Genomic DNA, 22,839 nt, shown 5'->3' with positions numbered 1-22,839 from the left:
CCTTCAGTTGATTGCCCCTTTCATCTTGTGTCACATGACGTATGTGGCGGCTATGCACCAGTGGAATAGGGCTGAAAGGGACAAATTGAACACACAACTCAGGAAGATTTCCAAACGAGTTCTGGGCATGCTGTTGTATGCCCGCACGGATCACTTATATACATAATACCCTAAGGGAGACTGCGGCTCCGCAGGAACGCATGCAATTCAGCTCGTCTTTCCGCGTCCAAGGCGGGGAGTTGTATCTTGCGCGTACTCGGTTACCAGCCGACGCGCTTACGCAGCTATACTCAAGTCTTCCCCACTGTGTACGGGAGAACATTACTGTGGAACCTGTTCCTAGGAATATGCATTCCGAACATAATCGGGGTCGGCGTAGGGCGATAGGGGCCAACCTCCTAAAGCAGATACATAGTGATCATCGACAGGTCAGCTTTGTGGATGCCGCTGCGTAGAGAAGTCGGTGTGCGTTCACAATTGTTGTGGTTGTAGTTAAACAAATGATATCTAATGATGCCCTGGTTCGGGCGGAACATTCTGATCTGCCTGAGCAAATGGCAATTGCCTTAGCTTTATTAAATGGCTCGAGAGACGCTACATACAGCGACTCCCGTTCTACGGTCAGGGCATTTGAAAAGGGCACCATCTCGAAGCAGATCTATCAAACTGCAAGACAGCACATGAATACTAATCATATTATCAACTTTTTCCTGCACGTGTGGGTCTCATTGGGGCTGCTGCCCCGATCTGAACGAGTCGGCTCACGTGTCTACCCGAGAACTTGCCTACCGCGCGGCTCCGAAACGCTCCATAAACGACTCCGTTGAGAATCGGGACGCTCCGTTCACCTACATCGAGCTTACTAAGCACTTTTATCTTCGACGTATGACTTATGCTACCCCACACGTGAAACTTTGCTTCTGGATGGCTTTTCTTTATGTAACTTTTTTTCGTCTCTTCACGTGCTGCAGGTCAAAAGTGTTAAGGAGCTGAAAATATTAAGTGCTCATGTCATCATTACAAGAGTTACGACCTTTTGTGGTCGCAGCGTGTAACTCGATCCTGTAGTGTATAACCGCAAGAATTTCGGCGTAGCAGGTGTGCGTAAAAGAATATGCCCACGATCATATTTATATGCAGCAGTGATGATGGTTAGGTGATTTATTCCATACAACATATTTGCAAGACTTTTGAGCACAAACAACACTTTTAATAATTAGGCATGTCCCTAAACACCTCAGATTAACCAGCCCAGGGACCACCCGCTCCAGCCTTGCCACTACCCGCTCCGGCAGGTGCCGCCACAGGATTAGCGTTGAACACCGCGTCTGCGCTGGCACCGGGAGCCGTGCCGGGCTCATTCGTGTCCACAGTTGCACGGAATCCGTTGGCATCGGCCACGTACTTCACTGTGCGGAAGAGGCCGTTTGCGTCGCGGTAACCGTAGGAACCAGTCTTTGCGTTGCTGGCGTCGCCTTGCTCCTTGTGGAAGAGTTGGGTGCCAAATTCATCCGTAGAGTCGTAGCCAAAGCTGTATGGTTGGGGAGGCTGATGGAATAAAAGGAAGTATTTGAGAATTTAAAATAGGATACCAAGCGATGCACGATGTTGAAGAGGATTAGCTCACACTTCGGAAACACGAAAGCAATTTTGTGTTTATATCTCCGGCCTATGAGAGTGTTCGTTGTACCATTTAGTGCCCATTATTATAACCACGTACTTTTGAAGACCTGAAGCTCCTATAGATTTCGGTAAATAATCGAGCAAACCAAAACAACCCGCATTTTGTCAAGTTGCTAAACTCTCGCAAAAAAATTGTTACGTCCTTACGGAAGTGCTCAATGTATAACAAGGCTTTGTCAATGTGCCACAGAAGTAACGCATTTCGAGCATGCTACAATTCCTTACAACGCACAGCAGTGTTGTTAACATCGCTATGAGGAATAAAATATCAGAATTACTAGCGGTAGCATAAGTTCTGCTCCGTCTTTATTGGAATTAACATATTATTCAGTCTGCACTTCATTATGTTTTGTGCCTTCCTAACCGAAATATATGCAGCAAAGCCGTAGTTGAAAAACAGTACATCGATGTTTATAGTGTTAGTAAAAACAATTGGCACTGCAACATGATGCAAGCAAAACCGCATTACAAATATTACATTACGCACGTAGGAGGCACCAGCAGCGGAGACGCCAGGAGTAGCAGCCGCAGCGTACAGTGGTCCACCGAAACCTCCGCCTTGAAAACCAGCTCCTTGGAAACCATATTGCTGGCCGCCACCAAAGATGTTACCAGCTCTCACAAGGGTGAGAACGGCAAGGAACACAGGGACCTGCATTGCGTATGATTAACATCAATATCATCGCATAGACCACTTCTGAATTGCACATTTTATTGGTTAGACTGCAACCCGATTACAGTTGCTTATTCTTTTACAAGAACGCATGTTATCGTTATCCCTTTCGCGTTCTAGAGCAGTAATGAAACCGTCAGCCTACCTTGCGATCTAATAAAGTGCTTGGAAACTCCTTAATTGTAATAATTTCAGAAAGCTATCAAAGTAACACGACGACGACATGTAGCATGTGTCTAAGTTCATGTTTGATGAAAATGCAGAGTATAATCTGACGAGCTAGCTGAGTACTTGCTTCGTTATTTTTAAAGGAAGAACTTGATAGAAAACAAGTAAATCTTCCAGACAAACGGGATCACTCGAAGACACAAATTGATAGCGGCTCTTAAGAGAGTATTACACATATAACTGTAGATGCGAAAATAATGCTTGTAATCTGTAACATATACCCTCAGAAAGCGTCTCAGGCCATCCTGCCTTACATTTATATTTGCAGCCGCGAAAGAAACACTGACAAAGAGGCCGTCCTTGTTTTTAGATGAGCATAGAAATTGGTCACTACGCTGCTACCTTAGACATCATATCCACGGATGGGTTACCGCTGGCTGTTCCGTACACCACAACAGTTACGCTGCGACTGTGGCTCAAAAAATGCCGCTCCTCGTGTTTTATACACCTCGCCTGCCGTTACGTAACCATCGTCCTCTCCCGTGATGGAGAATGAGAGAAGGAGTTTTGCGAGCTTGTCTCCCATGATTGTGGTGTGGACAGCGATGTGGCAAGGAGGTATAGAAGTGAAGAAAAGCGCCACAGAATTTCCACCCTTTGGTCACGCCGAGATACGCTCAGCTTCCTGCAGCAGATTTGTTCTTTGTGTTGGTCCTGGAGGCCAAGTGAAAAATGCCATAGTTTTACATCGCCCGCCTATTGTGCGTACTATACCACCTGACACATGAAAGGGCAAATGAGATTGGAAATATTTGTTTTGGAAGTTACTTTGGAGAGATTTGGGAGCTGTTATCGCGCTTTCTTTGTTCTTTCTGTAACTTCATCACTTCAGTTGCCGGAATTACCGGGAACGCTCTGCTATCAATTTACTGCTGCTACGTTCATAGGGCGAAATGAAACCATAGGCAGTTTTTATTTACCTATGAAAATGTCCTTCTTATCGTCTGAATATTTCTCTGTGCCTTGTGCGATCACTTACTGCAAAAAAAAAGCTTTTTCCGCCGGCAATTGCGCACACTTGCTGGTCTTTCTTACAAGATTATTCTAACTAATTAAAGCGAGTAAAATTTCTAGCATAACTCAACGGCCAGCTTGGCTACCGACTTCAATCGTGCTACCATTTGTTGATACATATCACTACATTATTATACTGCTCATATATGGCACTGCATCTTAAATGCTCATTCCAGCTCTACGTTCTCTATTTATTGTGTGCCAACGAAATCGGCGCACCGCTAGCTGCAGAATTGTACATTGCATCATATCTGCGAACGTTGGTATTCTTTGCATGGTTGTCGCCTCTTAATAGTGTTAGAAAGATGTATAGGAGAATAAACGAGAGTATCTGTAAAATATTTGCTCAGGAAACACACATGTTTAACACTAATCAAAAGGAAAGCTTTCGGGGTTCTTTTAATTTAACGTTATAAAACTTATTTTCTATTCCCCCCGCGTTCTTCAGCACAGCACTTATTCGCCTGCCCGGCGCAACACGCAGAGGCACACTCCACCCCATTCCTTCGCTACTACACATAACACGGCCTACAGGATTATCTCAGATGTTTTTGCACCATCTGTTGGATCGGTCCCACATTTCTTGACGACAAAGCAACCAAACAGACGCGGAAATCCTGGTTAGGAAGGCATAAAATATTTGCTTTTTTAAAAGAATTGTCTGCTTTGAAGTGTATGTTTGATGGAGTGCCGACATTTAGTTGCCATTTGTAGTTTAACTGCGTAAGTCCGCAGAGATAAGAGCCGGACACTGGTACCGCTGTCTACCTATCTACAGTCATACAAATCTGTTTATATAAACCGATGCTTTATATGAGTAGGTCATGTGTTGCTGTTGCTATGAGCAAGACAGGAACAGCAGTAACCAGCGAAATTTAGAACTGGTATGTATTGCTGCTTCCTGAAGAAACATTTACTTGGATTATGTGAAAAACTAAAGCTTGGAATTCCTTGTGGGGCAGTGCCGAAACATTCATTAAACTATAATAAAAGCAATTACGCAGACACCTGTGGCACTTACAAACAATGTGCACTACCTGCGATTGTTTCGGGGAAATTATTCTATCAGTCAAGATGATATTTTGTGCGCTCTTTTCTCTGTCCTAGCTGTACCCCATTTAGTCTTTGAGCTCAATTTTCAGACTTTACACTATAATGATCTGCCTTTGTGTAAATACAACGTAACTAGCAGGGCAAAGTGTATGAAAGTTAAAAAGGTGTCACCGGGACACTCGCCCTCCTTCGGAAAACAATCTTCTTAAAAGTACGTAATTTACCATGTGCGTGGTGTCACCCTGATCCCCGCATCACAGTTACGTTACTTGCCCTCGGCAAATGTGATAGGGTTAGTTTGGAATACCGAAACAGGCGTCGCGAATCAGAAGCGAATTGTTTGTTTGAAATAAACAAAACGGGTGTTTGTATAAAGACTTGTATTTTGTCACTTACCGCAGATGGAAAAATAAGCGGTGTTTTTTTTTACTTATAGTGTTGCCCCTAGCGCGCGTAGTTAGGCGCACACTACTCGCACAAAATCTAAGTGCGGCCGGAAGCACATGATTTAGTCGCAGAGGCTTTCTGCGATGACTGTTGCGTTGTTCGCTTACTGGCTCGAGAGTAGAACTCGTAAGAGTTCGTGGAACGGACTCTTAGCGGCATTTTCACGCCTACTACCAATCAGTTGTGCATTATGAGCATGTAAAACGTTCTGTCTCACCTTCGCACCAGTGTACTGGCCATGGGCGATATGACAGTGCCATAGCGGTGTATTATTTACTACATCGAAAAACAGCAAATGCTGGCAGATCGCTGGCGTCTTCTTTTTTGTTTCTCTGCATTCTTTCATTTGACCATATCATCTCGGATTTTCTGACTGACCCAATGTGATGTTGCAAATATTGTTACCAAAGGGAAGATAACAAAGGACACTACTTTATTCTAACTTCTCTTGATGCAAGATCATTCCTTGTATATTGGATGTTCCATATAGCCTTAAGATAACCAATGTACCGTTTTAAAGTTGGTAGTGTTAGGTAATGTTTCTAGCCGAGGATAAACTACTGATATATATGTGTAGTTTGGAGCAGCGGCCAGCTGACACTGAATACTTGAATCCGTGAATAACATTTTCCTATATGTATATTGTGGGCGTTTATTACGCACATCTTCCTCATCTGTATATTTATCATCATCATCCTCGCACTTTTACCTATCCTCCTCTTCGCCTGTATATGTGTTCATCATCATCGCCTGTGTGCTGCGCTGGTTCGCTAACGAGCTCCCGGGCCTAATATATATTGTTACGTGAACGAAGGATTAAATACTGGAGACTATTTACAACGTATATGTACAAAGGATAGCTGCAGTGCTGGCCAGTTCAGCCGACAGCTCGACAGCAAAGCGCAGTTCGTCTTCTTCGTCTGGACGTTCGCGGGCATCGTCCAGAAGAAACACGCAATATACATGTATCTTTATCCCCGGCGGCAGAATCACCGTCCCGGTGCGTGTAAATATCAGTGGGAACAGGAGGGTAATACGGTTTTAGGCGTGCGACATGCACAGCGTCAGTGTAATTCGGGGCAGTTGAGGCACTGGTACTGACTGGGGCGATTTCATACGTAACTGGAGTCACGGCACGCAGCACTCGATATGGGCCTGTGTACCGAGACAGGAGTTTTTCAGGCAGGCCAACGTGACGAGTCGGTGACCACAGGAGTACCAGATATCCAGGCGAATAGTGAACGTCTCTAAGATGTCGATCGTACAAAGCTTTGAGTCACCAGGCCGGGCTCGGGCGGGAAAACTTTAACAATGGCCAGGCCGGAGCCGAGAATCAGGGGACGTGCAGTGCTCTAATAGGACCAGTCTGTGTGGTCTGCTGCTGTTCGCTAGGGTAAAGGACTGGAAGTGGACTGCTGTAAGGCTGAAGTAAAGGACTTCAGCCTTTACTTCAGCTGAAGTAAAGGCTGAAGTAAACTGCGGAAGTGGAAGTAAAGGCAGAAGTGGACTGCTGTAAGGCTCAAGTAAAGGACTGGCTAAATCTAATCTCGGCGGTGCGATATTCCAAAAGGACTTCGGCATGCTGCCAGATCCTACGGCCGCAGCCTGTGGTGGCCAGGGATTTCAGGATATGTTCGTGGCCTGCATTGTGAAAGGCCTTTGTGATGTCAAATGCTAGAATGGCTCTAACGTGACGTGCGCCTCCTGTTCGAGGTAGAATGTGGTCTTTTTATTGTGCGGGAGGGCATCCAATGAGCGATAGGTTGAGGTGGAAGCCAAAGTGAGTGTCGGGGGAAAAATTTGTTTACACAACCCGTGTGGGAGGCAGGTCTTAAATTCTGAAATAGCGAGGATTTACTCGGTTGAGGAATAAGGGTAATCTGTGCGTGTTTCTAATCGCCTTGTAGGGTTTCTATCGTTTAGCCAGTGCTCGTTAAAGATATAAGTTAGCTCTTGAAGAGATTGGTCGTCTAAATTGCGGAGGACTTTATACGTTATCCGGTCTGGACCTGGTGCAAGGTTCCTTGTAATGTGGGCAAGGGTCTGTGTTACCTCAGGAAGTGCGACACATGCTTCCAGGTTGTGTGTTTGACAGTTTTTACCCTTCATGAACCTTCATCTACCTTAATGGCTTCCTCACAACTAATTTGGCACATTCCGTTCTTTTTAGGACAATGCCAAACACGCATGCAAGATGCAGAACTCGTATTATTAAATGCAGGGGACAGAAACATGCAGTTTTACCTGTTCTGATGCAATACTAATTGTCACAATACGTCGTCTTGAGATACTATAGAAACATTGCACGCGCATGATAAAAAAAATTCATATATCATTTCTTAACTGTTGAGTTGGTAGATTACAAGAAAATCCATGATGGAACCACGGTAATTACAAGTTGCCCTATTTCACCAGTGTAACACTCCGCAAATCTTCAAGAATATGGAAAAATAACAGCGATGGTTGTTCTCCGTAGTCACCAGAAAAATGTTCCACGGAATTCCTGCAATGACGCTAAATGTTAAGAAAGACTATTTAGTAATCATAGCCAAAGGCTTTAATTGACCCACAAAATATGTTGCGCCCATTGATCGCTAGAAGATACTTTACCAAACGCGCTACAAAAAAACACGCGCCCAGCACTTGTATAACACTTGCGATCGTGCAATCTGTACCAGATGCTGCATAACTGCTAGAAAAAATCGCGAAGGCACAGTTTTCGATCATCGGCTGCAACTGTGGGCTTCTCTTTGTATGAAATAACCACGGTATCTCAGTGTCTATGGCATTGTGCTGGTGAGCACGAGGTCGTAGGTTCAATTCCCAGCCGCGGCGGCCGCATTTACGAATAATAGCAAGAACACACGTGTACGTAGATTTAGGTACATAATAATGAGCCGCAGATCAGAATCAGTATTTAATAATAAATATTCGGTGATGTTACAGTTCTACAGTGAACTGAACAAGGTCGCACAATGAAACACTGTAGTAAGACATCATTTGGAAAGCAATTATTATAACTCTGAGAATGAAAATATAGCACCTGAATAAGGTAGCGTCTAGAAAAAAAAAACAGTTCATCGGGGGCCTCCACTATGGTGTCTCTCATAGAGCCAGAGCTGCTTCACGAGTGAATGAATCAGTCCTTATGTGCGCCCAGCCTGTTCTCCATCGAATACGTACAATGTTATGTGATTCTGCGCGGTAACGTCTGTTATCGACCAGCCTTTCTGTTATTTTGCCGTACGACGAGGTGCCTCAACGACGGTGCACTCACACAACCACAATAAAATCTGCAGTTGTGCAGTATGCTTAGAGGGCCACTCTGCATGTTTCGACAACGCAAACTGGCAAAGGCAGTGCGTAAACCATGCGCTAGCGGTCAAGTCTTCTAAGTATCAAAGCAATGCACGGCCGTGAAAATAGACAAAATTTCAAACAGACGGTCGCGTGTTGTTCTTCTCGAGGGAGCCACGCTTACGCACAGACGCATTTATGCAAGGCGCATCGGCCCGCAAACCCATCGGCCATAGCACGTGGTTTCGAGAGGTCATCCAGTGCAGAACGCACATAGAGGTCATTGGAAATGCACCGCGTAGCAATAAACCAAGAGAAAATGTTAAAAAAATGTTTAGGTGGGGTTCGTCCCGTGAACTTCACGCAGACTCTGGGCTCCTGTATAGAAGCAAGCCGTAGAGGGAGGCGTATAGCTCACACTATAAAACAATGAAAAATGGAACAGAGTGTCTGCCGGCAGCGACGCTCGCCTCCTGGTGGCATGACACCAAGACCTTCACATTTCTCCTTTCAGTTTTAATAATGACCCTTTTTCGGCCAGACGTTCCATAGACCTTCCAGTGGCTAACCAAAATCTACCGGGGTCCTTTAAATGGCACACATCCAGATTTCACTGCGCACGCCGTGAATTTTTATCGCGGAGATTGGTGGTGCGATTAATTATTAGGTCTTATTGAAACACCTGTGGTCGCATTTGAACGGCCTCTAGTGGCGCAACAAGCTAGATTCTCAGATGCCCAGAGCCATCTTAAATGATGATGAGGCCGCGCCTTGATTTACTACGAGTGCGACCCCAACGCGTTGCTTCCGTGAGTTAACATCCGAACAGTTTCTGCTAGCAGACTAATGCATTACCGTGGCATGTAGTTGTAAAGCTACTGAAGCATTACCTTGCGCCTAGTCGAGTGGTCCCAGCGACTCTTAACGTTACTCATAAGATTTTTCGTTCCATCGCTCTTTGTGCGGTCCTTAACTTGTTCTCGAGCTTCTTTGTTAACCTCCAAGTTTGTGCCCCATATGTTAGCACCGGTAGAATGCAATGATTGTACACTTTTCTTTTCAACGACAGTGGTAAGCTACCAGTCAGGATTTGGCAATGCCTGCCGTATGCACTCCAACCCAATTTTATTCTTCTGTAAATTTCTTTCTCATGGTCAGGGTCCCCTGTGAGTAGTTGACCTAGATAAACATATTCCTTTACAGAGACTAGAGGCTGACTGGCGATCCTGAATTCTTGTTCCCTTGCCAGGCTATTGAACATTATCTTTGTCTTCTGCATATTCATCTTCAACCCAATTCTTGCACTTTCTCGATGAAGGTCCTCAATCATTTGTTGTAATTCCTCTGCATTGTTGCTCAATAGGACAATCTCATCTGCAAACCGAAGGTTGCTGAGATATTCGCCGTCGATCCTCACTCCTAATCCTTCCCAGTCTAAGAGCTTGAATACTTCTTCTAAGCATGCAGTGAATAGCATTGGAGAGATTGTGTCTCCTTGCCTGACCCCTTTCGTGATAGGTATCTTTCTACTTTTCTTGTGGAGAACCAAGGTAGCTGTGGAATCCTTGTAGATATTTGCTAAGATATTCACATATGCCTCCTCTACTCCTTGATTACGCAATGCCTCTATGACTGCTGGTATCTCTACTGAATCGAATGCCTTTTCATAATCTATGAAAGCCATATAGAGAGGTTGATTGTACTCCGCAGATTTCTCGATTACCTGATTGATGGCATGGATATGGTCCATCGTAGAATATCCTTTCCTGAAGCCAGCCTGTTCTCTTGATTGACTGAAGTCAAGTGTTGTCCTGATTCTATTGGAAATTATCTTGGTGAATATTTTATACAATACTGAAAGCAAGCTAATGGGTCTGTAATTCTTCAATTCTTTAACGTCTCCCTTCTTATGGATAAGTATAATGTTGGCGTTCTTCCAGCTCTCTGGTACACTTGAAGTTGTGAGGCATTGCGTATAAAGGGCCGCAAGCTTTTCAAGCATGATATTTGCTCCATATTTGATTAAATCTACTGTTATTCAATCTTCTCCAGGTGCTTTCCCCCTGGTCATGTCTTTCAAGGCCCTTCCAACTTCATCGCTAGTTATAGAAGGAGCTTCTGTATCAGGTACATCACTATTTCGAATAAAAGTAGCTTGGCTGTTTTGGCTACTGTACAGGTCAGTATAGAATTCTTCTGCTGCTTTTACTATGCTATCGAAATTGCTGATGATATTACCATGCTTATCTTTCAGTGCATACATCTTGCCTTGTCCTATGCCTAGTTTTCTTCTTACTGATTTCTTGCTGCGTCCATATTTTACGGCTTCCTCAATTTTTCCCACATTATAATTTCGAATATCCCTTACTTTCTTCTTGTTGATCAGTTTTGACAGTTCAGCGACAGTTCACTTTTTATATATAGGGGCTTTATTCACTTCTTTATATTTTCTTTTTCTCCGCCTCAGAGCCATGTTGAATGTCCTCTGTGCAGCCGCAGTCGCCGGCGGCGGCGGCGTCGCGCGCCCGGCCTGAAAGCTTCAACGTGGACTTTCTAGGCGCGCCACCGTCGACTTGGCTTTCGTAAGCAAAAAGTAAAGAAAAAAGCAAGCGCTTTAGAAGAGGAGGTGGTGGAGGAAAGAGTATATGGCGGTACTTTTCTTATATAGGGACTTTAGCCGTGAGTCGCTTGCCACGCCTCTCTCGGGCGCGTCAAAGGCGTGCCTCCTCTTTCAAGTATTATCTTTCTATCCTCCGTCGAATGCGAACAGGGCACATGCGGTGCATCCTTGCACCTACACTTTTCCTCAATCGAATACATCGAAATACAGCAAATAAAATAACAATCATTTTATTTCATAAAGTATCGGTTTTTTGTTTTGAATGCTATAAATTTGTGATGACAAACGGACATCGACTGAATTATTAAATTTTGCACTTTTTTGGCACGAGTGGCGACAGTGAGGCGAAAGCTTACAAGCGGATATTCTAGAGGGTCGCCCGCAGGAGAGAGTTCATATGGGGAGCCGTCGCCAGGGGCGCTGCAGTGCTATTCTCGATAAAATAGATGCGATATGACGCATAAAGTCATTCATGGGCGCTATAGCGTAAAATGATTCTAAACTATTTTGATTCCAAACTCCTGACGTCAAATTTATGTAACCTGCGACGCAAGCATCGGACGGTGACCCGAAGCGTTGTCTGAACAATCCAAATCAAACACTCTCCTCGCTTATAGGAGGTCACCTTTGTTCGCTTTCAAAACCAATAACATTGTCTACACTCAGTTTTTTTTTCTATCTACTTGGCTGACAAGAGGCGAGGAGCACGCTCTAGTGGAGAGGGTTTCGATTGGGCCGAGCCAGTACAGTGAACATAGATACCCGCATGAAGAGGGTGGTGCCGGCTTCTCCGATTAGTCCGCTTCGCCTTACTTAGCTTGCCGTGGCTGGTCGAAAATCGCGGAGGCGTGCACGAAAAGGTTAAGAATGCCGCTAAAACGGATCCTCATCAAGGAAGAGTTGGCAGAGCGATGTCGTATGCATGCCGAAAGGGCTCGATAACGTTTTACTGCCACGCAAAAAGGTTTATCATGCGCAAATAAATGCATGCTCACCGGCAGGTGCGAGTAGCAAACGCCTGAGCGATCGGCGGGTAGCCATCTTCTATTCCTTTCGGAAGGGGGCGGTCTGTGGCTGTTCAGAAAAATTTTCAGTTTTGTTCGGCATATTAATGCATTTTTTTTCGCGTACACATCACTTTGAAGTGGTGGGTTTTCGCGGTTTTGTGAGGTCGCGTGACAGACAGGCGTAGTGGGCATAGCCAGAAAATATTAGACCAATAGCAGAGGGCTAATGGTGAAAAGGCGTCGAATCAGGAATGGTTATTTTTCTTTTGTGCGGTTTAATCATGCATAATCAGTGTGTACACGCTAAATCAGATGGGAAGCTATCGCGGTTTTCGTGACGTCGCGTGACAGACAGGCGAAGTTGTGAGTGGCCCAAAAATGTTTTGACCAAACTTGGAGGCTGATTGCAGAAATTGGAATCAAAACAGTTTGGAATTATTTTACGTTAAAGCGCCCCATGACAATGATCTGTCCATTTCCTGTCTATTAGGGTAATCGCAACGCAGCGCTGCGGCATGGTTGTTCACCGCAGGTGCTTTCACTGAGGTGGCTATTAAGGCCGCCACTTCACCAACTGAAACGACACTCTAGCCATAGAGACGGGGGCAACGGCTGTCGCTGCAAAATTGCTGTTCGGTATTGTAGGGTCCGTAGTTACGCAGCACAATGAAAATGCACCAGTTTATCTGCGTGCGCGAAGTCTCCGCGATTCATTGCGAAGAAGAGCGTGCTCCCCAGCGACACAATTCATCGCTTGTCGCCGCTTGCCCAGTGAATGTGCCTCCGTGCGCATGTACGCAGAATTTGAGTGTGTTGTTTACTCCAATGTGCTTGCCGATTGCCTCTGCTGCTGAGTTAAGAGCGATCGCAGATGGACATCGTAACGACAGCGCAGTTATCGCAATTTGGCGGGTGAGAGCTCTTGTGTGCAGTTAGGAAATGAGACTTCGAACGCAGGAACGTGTTGCAATTGTTTAGTGTGCCGTGCTTCTGATGAAGACATGCCATCACACTGGGTGCGTTTGCGCTGACCGCTGACCGTGTTTGCGACACTGCGGGTCCAATACATCACTGAAGACAGAGCAACTATCTCAAATGACCGCTGCGATACGTTGTCGTTGGAAAACACTACGACCGCTCAGGATCGTCGTCCAACACTGCGCATCGACACCTTGAAAGCAGCTACAGTCACCTGCCTATAATTATTTGCTTTGCGCTACATTGACGCAATGCAGGTAATGAACCGTGTTGTGGGGCCATCACAGCACAAGAAGATATATGCATCAGCCTGCGAACGTCGACGGTTTTTGTTTTTTTTTTGATAGTGGTGCTCAGTACATCACCGACGACAGTGCGCTGTGCGTGTTTTATTTCGCCGGTCAAGATTGTTAATGCCTCTCAGGTCCGCACCACGTCGCTGTTGCCGAAAAATAACTTGGGCGTGGCCCAAGCGTGGTGGGCGCGGACAAGAGTTACATGCCTCAAACGGGGCGTGACCGATGTTTTTGATTGACAGGCGAACTCGTGCCAAATTCCTACAGCGCGAAGCCCCCCTCGAGTTTAACTCGTGTACATGGCGGCGGCAGCAGCAGCCTGTGTCATCGCATCCAGCGGCAGTAAGCGTCAATATGACCGTCTGGACCCGTTCACCTACATGACCGAGGTAGATTTTCGCGTCATTTTTGCCTTTCCAAAACGTCAGTGCGCTGGCTGTGTGACGAGTTAGGCGAAGGCCGTCGTTTGCGGAGACAGCGTGGCGGGCAAATTGTATTTTCCGAGCGCAGAGTGGTTTGACTAGGCTGCGGAGGGAAAGTTTGTGCGATCGCTTCAGCTCTCTCTTGTTTCAAGCAGTGCTCGTCCACCGCGCCCCAGCCCTAGGCCAAGTCCGGCGTCGTCATCGGAGTACTGGGGCACCTGCGAGTACCTGCGGTTCAGCCCGTACCAACCAACCTGCGGAGGCGAAGTGGTCACATTATATTGGAAGACTCAGAATGGACACCGGGCGGCCTTCCGATGCAACAGGTGCCGAAAGCAGATTTCGCAGTTACACGGTACCGCTGCACTGCATGGGCAGACAGGCGAAGGAAGTTACTTCAACACGGACCGCCTCGGCCGTCCGAACGACCACCTCTCCAGGCGCCAAATGATTTGGCTCACGTACTCCCTGAGCCATATATTTATATATATGGCTGTTCAGGGAGATCTATCGGAGGGAGCTCAGGGAGTTCTATCGGAGCACGTCATCGCCGACTGAAGGAACTACACCCGTAAGTTCGCGAGGGACGAGCTGCTTGCGCAACCTCCACTCGATGTCCGCGGGTAGATAGCGCAAATTGACGAGTGCCTTCTTCGTGGCGAGCAAAAGTACAATAGAGGCCGCCTAATGTCGGGTGACAACTTTCCGCTGAGCCGCCAAAATTACGGCGGTGTTAAAGATGGTGGCTCATGGGTCTTCGGCATGTTCTGCGCGACCAGAGGGGTGCTGCGACTTTCAAGGTCGACCAACGAAAGGCGGCGATGCTAGGCGCAATTATTGCAGCCAATGTTCAACCGGAGACCATTATTCATAGTGATCACAAATTTAGTGGGTGCTAACGGGGCTATGCCTCAATCTGCATTAGGAGATAGTCAACCACAGCCTGAACTTTGCGGACCCCATGACGGGCGTTCACACGAAAAAAAAATTGAAAGTTATTGTCAAAAAGTGAAGCGCCACCTCGTCAGCGATGGGTACACGGTAACTGCACCGATGCTGGAGTCCCACATGGGATGGATGTGGTGGCACTCAGCGGCCACGTGCGCTGCAAAGACCCTCTCTTGTGTTTGTTAGAATCCACGGATCGCTCGGATTACCCAGTATAAAGACTCTTTCCTGCGGTCGTTAGAAGCCATCGCTCGACGCTTGTCAGTATGAAGGTGCATCGCAACGTAAAAGAAAATAAAGCGTAGTTTTCTGACTCTTGTATGAGTGCTTTCCAGCATACCGGAGTGCTTACACGGTGCGCGCGCGGCAAACCACTTCTGCGCTATCCGACGCTCACTTCCGGGGCGTCGTCTCGGAAGTGAGACGTCTCGCAGCCTTACTTTACCGCGAGCAACGAGCGATCTGTTAAAAGCCCAGTGTGAAAACCAGGCGCACACCAATTTGTGCTCGGAAATGGGACCGCAAGCACGTAGCGAGCCGCACCAATCCAATCCAGAGGAAAGTGAAGAACAACGAACGATCTGTTGAAACCCCAGTGAGAAAACCAAGCGCACACCAAAAGGTGCTCGGAAATGCTAGCGCAAGTACGTAGCGAGCCGCGCCAATCCTGTCCAGAGAAAAAAAGTGGAGGATGAGCGTCCCCTCGTGGTATAACGTGAAACGTATTATACTACAAATCAGTCTATACACATTGAGTGTACATCTTGTAAACTTTAAAATGCTTGTGCCTGTAATGCACTCGGTGGAACGAAAAACAAGTGAAAGAAGGCACAACCATGCACCGACCGTATGATCACGTGATCCCTAGTTGGTCGACCGCCAATATGGCAACGCCCAAGGGTTGATAGGCACCCAGAGTGAATCTATACAAACCAGTGAAATTGGAGGCGTGCCGACGGACAAATTTTGTCTTGTTACCATTAGTTCTTTCATTTTAGGCGTCGCCAGAGTTCGTGAAGATCCTGAGTTTCTTCAAACTCGGCGCATCCTGCATAGCACCCCTAATCTTGTAATGTTACGGTTGTTTGTTTTGTCTATCTGATTTTCATTGTATGTACCATATGTCGCCCTCCCTGCTTGGACCACGTGTCCGCAGTACTTAATAAATAAAAATAACAAAATATCATGACGATTGCTCATAGGTGCTCCTATACTTCGTTTCTTCCCTTACTCTTCTGTATTTAAACTACCCGCCGCGGTGACTTAGAGGCTGTGGTGTTGCGCTGCTAAGCACGAGGTCACGGGATCAAACTCCGGCCGCATCGGCCGCATTTCAATTGGGGCGAAATGCAAGTACGCCCGTGTTCAGTCCATTGCGAGCACGGTACAGATCCCCTGGTGGTCAAAATTAAGGCGGAGTCCCCCACTACTGCATGCCTTATAATCAAATCGTGGTTTTGGCACGTAAACACCCAGAATTCAATTCAATTTTTAGAGTCAGTTCATTTTGCTTAAGAGCTATGACATATGGCACATCAAAATTAAGAAATAATGCTGGCATTTACGGGTGATATCACTGCATTTTGGGTTCACGAAAGGTTAGTGGAAGTTGTTGAGTTAGGAAAGCGTTTTCCTGCAGAAAGCACCAGCTTAATAAACAGGAAAAACCTGCTTGGGGTTTTGGCACTGAAAAATGCACGCGACTTCAGGCTTTTTCGCCCCCATCACATTGTTGAGAAACCCAGTGTCATACCTCGAAGTGGCATAGCAGAGTAATTGTGATGTTTACAAGCGACGCTGTTTGAATTTATTTGAAGTAATGAAGCTAAATCAGATGCGTGGGCACGGCGGCAATGCCAAGATGAGGCCTACAAACTCATTCGTTTTCTTCATACAGGTTTTGCTCGGATTGCTGCCTCTACCGGTGGGATTGAGCGCGACATCAAGAGCGCGACATCAAGCTATCCCAAATACCGGTTGCTGGCAACAGTCCCATCTTTGCACCCAGCACGTCAAGTCATCCAGTAATCCACCACGAAGTCTACCACAGCCTTCCTAGCGGCGCCACAGTCTGATCAACGGAACTGGCACGAGCATGAGCAACATCTACACCAGCCTGTGTAAAAAAGGCATGCGAAGAAGTTAACGCAGCTTCGGTACGAAGCAAGTCGTCATGTGCGGCCGAGCAAGTGGCCATTGCCTTGGCCCTCCTGAACGAGAAACATGCCAACATATTCAGCCACTCCAGGGCAGCTATCCACGCCTTCAGCGTTGGCGCCGTGTGTAAGGAAGCCTGTCGAATCCTCGACGGCAAAAGCATCGCCACCCACACTCTCACGTGCTTCACCGCTCACATGAGATCCATCATGGGAGGCCGCACAAGCCTCAACGAGCTGGCCCACTCCAAGGCGCGAAGTCTCGCTTTCCGCGACCATGGATAACTCCCCGGCCGGCCCGCAGTGGTGGAGAACTGAGATCAACCGACAACATATAACGAAATTACGCAGCACTTTTATCTCGGCAGGAGAGACTATCCCCTTCCTCACAAGAAGTTCAATACAGCGCAGGCATTGACCCTCAGATTATTGCAAACAGGCTCGTATCCCAGCCCGGCTTTAATACACTAACTTTATCCCGACACTTATGCCAGTAGTTCTTGCAGGAACTGCAATGACTTGACTAGCCTAGACCATATTGACCCTCGTTGTGAGGCAGGGAACTAATCAATGAGGACAAGTCGCTCTCGGCTATCAAGATCCCCGATGCCGGGGCACCATAGAGTAACATACGGATTACAAGAGTGGCCACTCCAGCCTAAAAGCGGCCGAGCTACGCAGCTTCATGCCGCCCGCCAGAGTGCAATACAACACTCCCTGTCTCCAAGGGAACGTGCGTACTAGCTGTCTACTGTAGTAACTTTTCTATAGTGCACTATACGTCTACTTCTCTATGTGGCTGTAGACGTAGACGTTATCAACGGGATCAGCCGGCCGTGAGCGGTGGATGATAAGACTAGTATATAGAATGAAGCATAACGCATCGCTACAAATATCGGCCATGGTGTGATCAGGCAAGGTGACGCTACAAAAGATGTGCGATAACGTCTGCGTGGTCTTTGCTGGGTTCGTCTGCCAGACGTCTGTCTGCTTGGCTGCTGCTTGGTAAGAAGGCCTTCATTACGTTCTTTTATCCCTTCATTACTTTGCAAATTGCTTATGTATTTGTCACTTCAGCCGTAAGTTGACATTTGTCACATTGTGCTCTGTTCGGTGCAGAGAGCTTTTTGTGTTCTTCACTTCGCGCATGATGTTCGTGGATTACTTCACAATATGTAAGAAACAGCAATTTGGAATGCTGCGCAGCACGTTTGCGAGAAAATCGTTTCTTGGCGCGAGAAAGTGAGTCGGCACACGCCGGTATAGGTAGTGTGAATTCAATTCACGTGTGTGCAATTGTGTGAAAGAATGCAGTTATGCTTAGGATCCTAATTCGTGGCGTGCGCAGATTGCTTGAACCCTTTGTTACGAGAGCACTTAGGGAGAACTTGCGACTTGAGAAGAATGTTTGTAAACTGTGGCTACGACGTATTCTGAATAAACACTCCTGCCTCAGTAGCACATGCATGGTACCGAAGGTTGCTTTTTTTTTTTTTGCTGCGACAATTGCACGTGACGCTTTTCGCGGAAGGGCGATCCGAAGTGCGTAGGTGAAAATTTGTGCGAAGGCGGGAGAGAAGACATAACCAATACTTTTTTTTTCAGGTCATGCCGACCATAGTCAAGTACTACGGGAATTACTGCTGTGTTGCGAGGTGCAGTAACAACGGCAGAACAGGTAGAAAGCGTGGTTGGCTGACAACTGCAGTGAGCAGCCTTCATTCCTTGTTTGCTATGCAGCCCGAAACTACCACTTAATAAGAAAGATTAGGCTTCAAAGGACGAGCGTTCTTTTCCTCTTTAACGCCAATGCTGTATTCTGCAGTTTTGCTGTTCTGTGGGGTTTTTCATAATATCGCCTGTTTATTCCTTTTGTGAAATTTATTCTCAACATAAGGCAACTGTATTGGCATGTCTTGCACTTTGCAGTGCAAGAGATGCCAATGTTTTGCACGCAAAAAAAAGATGGTTATCTTTTTGTGCTTGCGTTCATCGAACGTTGCGAAAAAAAAGTGTGCATGCGCATACTGAGAATATGACTTGAAAATAAAATGTTTCGTCTCTTCCAACACTTGTCATGTTTATTTAAAATGTCTGCATAAACACACAGTGGCATTGTGTGCTTGCTGCTCTGGCGGTACAGCTTACACGACGCTACTCGATGCATGCAAGCAACGCATAAAAAAAATCGAAATATAACCTCCGGGACGAGCACTCGCACGGAAGCGATCTTGGAGGCCGTGTAATTTTTCTAATCATCAGAAGACAGCCTTCGAGATTAGTTTTCCTGCGGTCGCAATCTCTGAGTCTGTATAGATTCCACACACCCGCTAGGTGCGCTGCGAACCAAAATCGGCCGCAGGGGCCTATGGAAGTGTCCTTTCTTGTCCTTGTATGTGTTACTATATGGGGGCACAACTATGGGCTGTCCCGAAGGCCTACGATGGGGCGGTCGGGCATGGCCTGACTCCCAGCTTGGGAGCGGCCCGCTGCGCGCTGAGTCACGTACCTCAGGAGTTTTATTAAAGTTTTACACCCATCCATCCATGCGAATAAGCACTAGGCAGTTGGCACGGCGGCAATGCCAAGATGAGGCCTACAAATCCATTCGTTTTCTTCATCCAGGTGAGCAAATGCTATGGCAAATGCCTGCGTAGTAACACTATGTACCTCGTTTTGTTGCCGTGACCATGGCCCGTGTTTGATATGTTGTGTATTCTGAGTGTTTCACTGCGGTTCTTGTTGCTAATGAGCCAAATCCTGCACCAGATCTTTTTATTGCGGAACAACTGAAATTAATTGCGGCAGACATTCAAGATATCAAGAAAAGGAAAAAAGTAACAAATCAGAAGCTTAACGCTATAGAAAAGAAGCTAGAAAAATCTGGAAACCTGGATAAACAAGTCTTGATTTGTGTGAAAAAAGTAACTGAGTTAGAGCAACAGTTTTCGATAATGACGAAAATGTGGATGACTTAGAAAACAGAAGCCGGCTATCCAACCTTATCATTTTTTCCATAAAGGAACGAGAAGAAGAAACCACCGAAACACTTTACACAACGGTAACAAATGATTCTGCATAAGATGAACTAGATTTCACGATATCAGAGATAGAAAGAATTCATGACTCGGTATTCGAAACGCGGTTAACGATGGCGAAGTACGACCAGTTATCTTCAAACTGCAAGACTACCGCGATTAAGTAAACATTCTAAAGAACAGTTATAAACTGAAACGCACTGGCTTCTCAATCAGCGAACAATTCTCACGATATGTCCGGGACGTGAAGAAAAAGTTATGGAATCATAATAAAGAAAACCGTGAGAGAAAAGAAAAAAAGTAAGGTTGACGTACGAGAAGGTGCGAATAAATGGTAGCCTTTTTGCTTGGGACAATGATAGCGACGACATCATAGAACTGTCAGCAAAAAACGAAGAAGAAACCAATGCAGAACCACGGTCCACCCGTTCGCGGCGGCAGTAATTTGATAAAGTTTGAAAGCGCGCAGCATTATCAACAAAGCTGAAGATCTTGAGGCTATCTTGCTAGCACCTAAACCCGATATTGTCACCATAACTGAGACATGGTTGCACACGAATATTGCCGACCACGAAATTGCTCCACCCGGATATGTGATTGAGCGGGAGGACAGAGGGTCAAATGGAGGGGGCGTTGCAATTATCAAAAAAGGCTTATCTGATGTTGTATTGCCCGCCGTTCCGCAAGTTGAAGCTGTATAGTGTAAAATTTATCTCCGAGAAAGTGTTGTATACGTGGGCTCCGTCTATAGGCCACCGAGCGCGGAAGCAACTTATCTTGTTCCTCTGTATGATTTCATGCAGAAGCACATGCCTGGAGGCAAAATTATCTTGCTACCGACTTCCACCTTCCTGATGTAAACTGGAGCTCTCTGAATCCAGGTATGTCAGAAACTAATTGCATTCTAGATTTTATGTTCACATTCAGCCTTAAACAATTTGTTCTAACGACTACTAGTATTCAGGGAGGCTCCAGCTCTGTCTTATATTTTATTTTTGTCGCTGATAGTTTCCTGACAACTAATACCCATGTAGAAGTGTTACACGGCTTGACGGACCATAAATTAGTGCTGTGTACTTTGCCTATAGCATGTGTTACTTACTTGGCAGAAGGGCCGTGTCAAATATATATTTGCCTTTATTAGGGCAAATGATGCTGCTATCATGACGTATCTTATCCATGAATATCATGACTTCTATAATCTTTGTACTGACGAGCCGTCACATATTGACAATGTCTAAATGAAATTTCGGGCACATATTATGTATTGCATTAACGATTTCATTCTGAAAATACCAAAGGTGACGAGAAAACACAATTTATGTATTACACGCGATATAATCCACACAAAGCGTAGAATCAAGACTGTAAGAAAAAAAAAACACCGCATATCCACAGGGTGAATGATGATGAGTGGGCGAAGCTCCGGAGGGAATCATCGGTAAACCGTGAATCTTCCGTGTAATTCGCCCAGTCTCGCCACACTAAATCGAACGATTGACTTCCACCAATGACACGCGCCTTATGTGACGTCATTCCTATTTTATAACAGCGCCCTTCATTATAATTGCACCATCTCCCGCTTAAGGGGACGCTAGCACAAACGCGTTAGAAACGTGCAGTACTCTCTAGTAAGGGGGAGAGGCCACAGCGTCTTACGCAGCCATTTACACATGCCGGAACGTGCACCGTGTTTGCCGACGCCATCACATGACTGCTGAGAGAGTATAACCCCCGTATTCATAAACGCTCCTCGACTTGAACTTGACTTGCCACCGCCTTCAACGCGTTTCGAACGCGCCGCCCAAGGCGGTGGCAAGTCAAGTTCAAGTCGAGGAGCGTTTATGAATACGGGGGTAAGGCGGAGAGGCCACAGCGTCTTACACCAGCTTCTTACACGGGCCGTAACGAGCTAGCACAAACGCGTTAGAAACGCGCAGTCTTTCGTTAATGTTGGGTATTTATTGTCATCGTGGTGCGTGTGTCCATGTGCGCTTCGTGGCGTAGTGGTTCGGAAGCGAGGGGTCCCTGGTTCGATCCCGCGCTACGGACACAACTTTCGGAATTTTTTTTTCATAAAAGTAGACGTGGCTACCTGCTACTACTACATACTACAGAGGAGGGACAGACCCACACCCTAAGGAGCTTCGCCCCTAAAAAAATCATGCACGAACTCTGATTATCGCTCGCGTTTATATTCTCTTACGACTTCATTACAAAGGCGAAATTCGTGGCGCTAAAGAGCATTTCAGTAGCACCACTTCAACACATTTCATCAAGGAATCTCCCCATAAAGTTTGGCGTTACATCCACTCTCAAAACAGCATCCGCCAAGCAAGCATCCCCCGTGTGAATTAAAGACACAGCAGATGATTTAAAAATTACTTTCAGTCGGCGTTTACGTGTGACGCAGATGTCCCAGCATATATCCCATACCCAATTAGCTTTGGTAATCAAGTGAGTAAACTAGCTGGCCCTCCAACTATTTCCGAAACTGGTATACTTTCCATGTTATTGTATCGACGTAAAAAATGTAGCGGCCCTGAAGGAATTCCTAACGAATTCCTAAAACGGTATGCAGCACCTATCAGCAAATACTTTGATCTGATGTACTTAAAATTAATACATGAAATCTTCCTCCCAGCAGAGTGGAAAATTGCTAAAACTGTTCCAGTCCCTAAATCGGGAGCAGCTTCATCGCTAGCGAACGACCAGCCTATACATTTGACTTGTACTTGTTGAAAAATGCTTGAGCTTTTTATCTTGAAATTGATTACAGAATTTGTAGAATCCAAGCAAATCCTTTATCAAAACCAGCACGGCTTCCGTGGTGGGTTATCCATTGTTACTAAACTAATATAAATATCCCAAGGCCTTGCACAAGCCCTTAACAACCAGTCTCAAATCGATATGCTCTTTCTGGACTTATCAAAGGCCTTTGACCGGGTCTAAGACGAAACCAATTTTCAAACTTACGAA

The 22,839-nt window shown here is 46.0% G+C and overlaps 1 protein-coding gene across 1 annotated transcript in view; it reads right to left on the bottom strand.

Annotated features, from left to right (window-relative positions):
* LOC119440133 (cuticle protein 10.9) overlaps positions 1 to 22,839 on the bottom strand; it is a 46,682-nt gene that overhangs the window by 9,099 nt on the left and 14,744 nt on the right. The window contains exon 2 of the mRNA XM_049662770.1: positions 2,171 to 2,335. Coding sequence (XP_049518727.1) covers positions 2,171 to 2,335 — 165 coding nt within the window. The remainder of the gene's footprint in view (positions 1 to 2,170; positions 2,336 to 22,839) is intronic.

The sequence above is a fragment of the Dermacentor silvarum genome, chromosome 2 (genome assembly GCF_013339745.2).
Source record: "Dermacentor silvarum isolate Dsil-2018 chromosome 2, BIME_Dsil_1.4, whole genome shotgun sequence".
NCBI classification, from domain to species: Eukaryota; Metazoa; Arthropoda; class Arachnida; order Ixodida; family Ixodidae; genus Dermacentor; species Dermacentor silvarum.
Note: the sequence above shows the minus strand (reverse complement) of the source record. Positions and strands in the feature narration are given on the sequence as shown.